Source organism: Pleurodeles waltl, chromosome 8 (genome assembly GCF_031143425.1).
Source record: "Pleurodeles waltl isolate 20211129_DDA chromosome 8, aPleWal1.hap1.20221129, whole genome shotgun sequence".
Lineage (NCBI taxonomy): Eukaryota > Metazoa > Chordata > Amphibia > Caudata > Salamandridae > Pleurodeles > Pleurodeles waltl.
This window is the reverse complement of record NC_090447.1, coordinates 38206667-38208736: the sequence shown is the minus strand read 5'-3', so window position 1 is coordinate 38208736 and position 2070 is coordinate 38206667. Positions and strand designations below refer to the sequence as shown.

Here is a 2070-nt window from a genome sequence, read left to right as displayed (position 1 = left end):
TCTGGTTTTGTTCTGCAAAGAAATATTGTTCTACGAATAAGTGTGTGTGTATGTGTGCGCATGTGTTTGTTGGCATATATAGCCCACTCTATGAGGACCATTTCGGTCCCCATAGCGTGATTTCAGACTAACACTATCCCTGTAGTGTGTTTAGGTCCTCATAATTATAGGTATGTCATGTTGTGCGCGAGTGTGTATGTATATGGATTTGTGTACCTGTGTAGCTATGGAAGAAAATATCTCTTCAGAATTTTGTAACCACAAATATGCATTTTTACTCTCAATATGTATCTTACTTGGTAGGTGATGACTTCCGCTTGTAAAATTCTACACTTAGAAATCGGACGCTGGTGACAGAGAGCCCAATGGGGTAAATAAATCTTGATCCCTCTGTCTGAATTGTCCTTCATCATGTTGTTATGCCTGGTGTTTGGCATCCTTGTCTATATCACAGAATATTTATCTCCGTTCATGGCCAGTCCAAAATACGTTCTTTACATACTTCATGTGCAAGAAAACATGACATAAAGGCTGGAATCCTTTTTAATTTTAATAGGTCATTCCCACTTTCCAATTTTAGATAAGATAGCCAATGTATTTAAGTGTTCTAATAGTTTATGTTCCTTTTTAATTCCAGGATTGTATTACCACACTGGTGGTCAAGCTTGAAGATGACCTTCAACTCCAGCTCAATGCAGGGCAAAGAGTTCATCCTGATTGGTATTCCTGGGATGCAGAGTGGGCAGCAATGGCTTTCAATTCCCCTGGTACTTCTTCTCTCTGTGGCTGTTTTGGCCAACGTTACGCTTCTGACCACAATTTACCAAGAAGAAGGTCTTCATGCGCCCATGTACTACTTTCTTGCTTCTCTGTCTTTGGTTGATCTTCTCCTGAGTATGGTCACTACACCAAAGGTCATTGGAGTCCTGTGGTTTAGTGATAGAGCCATCAGTCCTACAGCATGTTTTTCCCAGATGTTCTTTGTTCATTATTTTCTTGGGCTTGAGTCTGGTATTTTCCTGGCTATGGCCTTTGATCGGTATACTGCTATCTGCTATCCTCTGAGGTATTCTTTGATTGTCACTGATGGGCTTGTTGTGAAACTCACAGTACTGATATTTGTGAGATCAGCCTCCCTAACCATTCCAGTGCCAGTCTTTGCTGCACAACTGCACTACTGCAGGAGCCATATTGTTGAACACTGTTTTTGTGCAAACCTGGCTGTGGCTAAACTGGCATGCAGCAATATTAGGCTCAATAGTATATACCAACTAGTTGTTGCTGGTGCTGGCCTGGGTATGGATCTGGTTTTGATCTCCCTGTCCTACTGCCTCATTATCTATGCAGTGGCAAAGCTTCAGTCAGAAGGGGCAGCATCAAAAGCCTTCAGCACTTGCACATCTCATTTCATCCTTATTATGTTTTTCTATTCTACCTTGATGGTGCTAGCAATTACAAACAAGTCAGAAGAGCACGTGTCGCCTGACTTTGCTATCCTGCTTAACGTTCTGCACCTGATTGTCCCATCTGCTTTGAACCCCTTAGTGTATGGTGTGAGGACTAAAGAGATTAACCACGGCATCCGAAAGATGTACATGTGGTGCTTCATCACCATGGAATAGAGGGCAGAGACATGACAGCTTACAACAGAGTTTGTATCTGGGCAGCATTAAGTTGACTAGGGGGACAGCCTTTAGAAAGTCTAGGGATGTGTTTATGAGCTCTTTAGAGCCAAAGAAGTTTAAATCAGCTTCACTATAGTTCTGTAAAAAGGGCTTTTGGTCCATCTATCAGATTCTGCTGTTTTAATACATAACATTAATTACTAGAGTAACAGCAATAATCCACCTGCATCATGTATCCTTGTGTGTATTTGAATCTTGGTGTACACTGCACATGGAGGAAAGTTGCGAAGTTCATCACTCTTCTAAGATGCAGTATCAAAACGTTTTTGAACTTCCCGAGGATTATTTAGATAGCTTTCTCAGTAAAAATCCTGAGGGATAGTATTAAATAGAAAGAGAAATAGGTTAGTTTGTAAAGTTAATGTATTAAAAACAAAATAATTAA

At 40.6% G+C, this 2070-nt stretch overlaps 1 protein-coding gene across 1 annotated transcript; it reads left to right on the top strand.

Annotated features, from left to right (window-relative positions):
- The first annotated feature begins 671 nt into the window (after positions 1–671).
- On the top strand, positions 672–1622 carry LOC138249370 (olfactory receptor 56A1-like). The gene has a single exon (XM_069203329.1). It carries the CDS (start codon positions 672–674, stop codon positions 1620–1622), a length of 951 nt encoding a protein of 316 aa, XP_069059430.1.
- Positions 1623–2070: the final 448 nt, after the last annotated feature.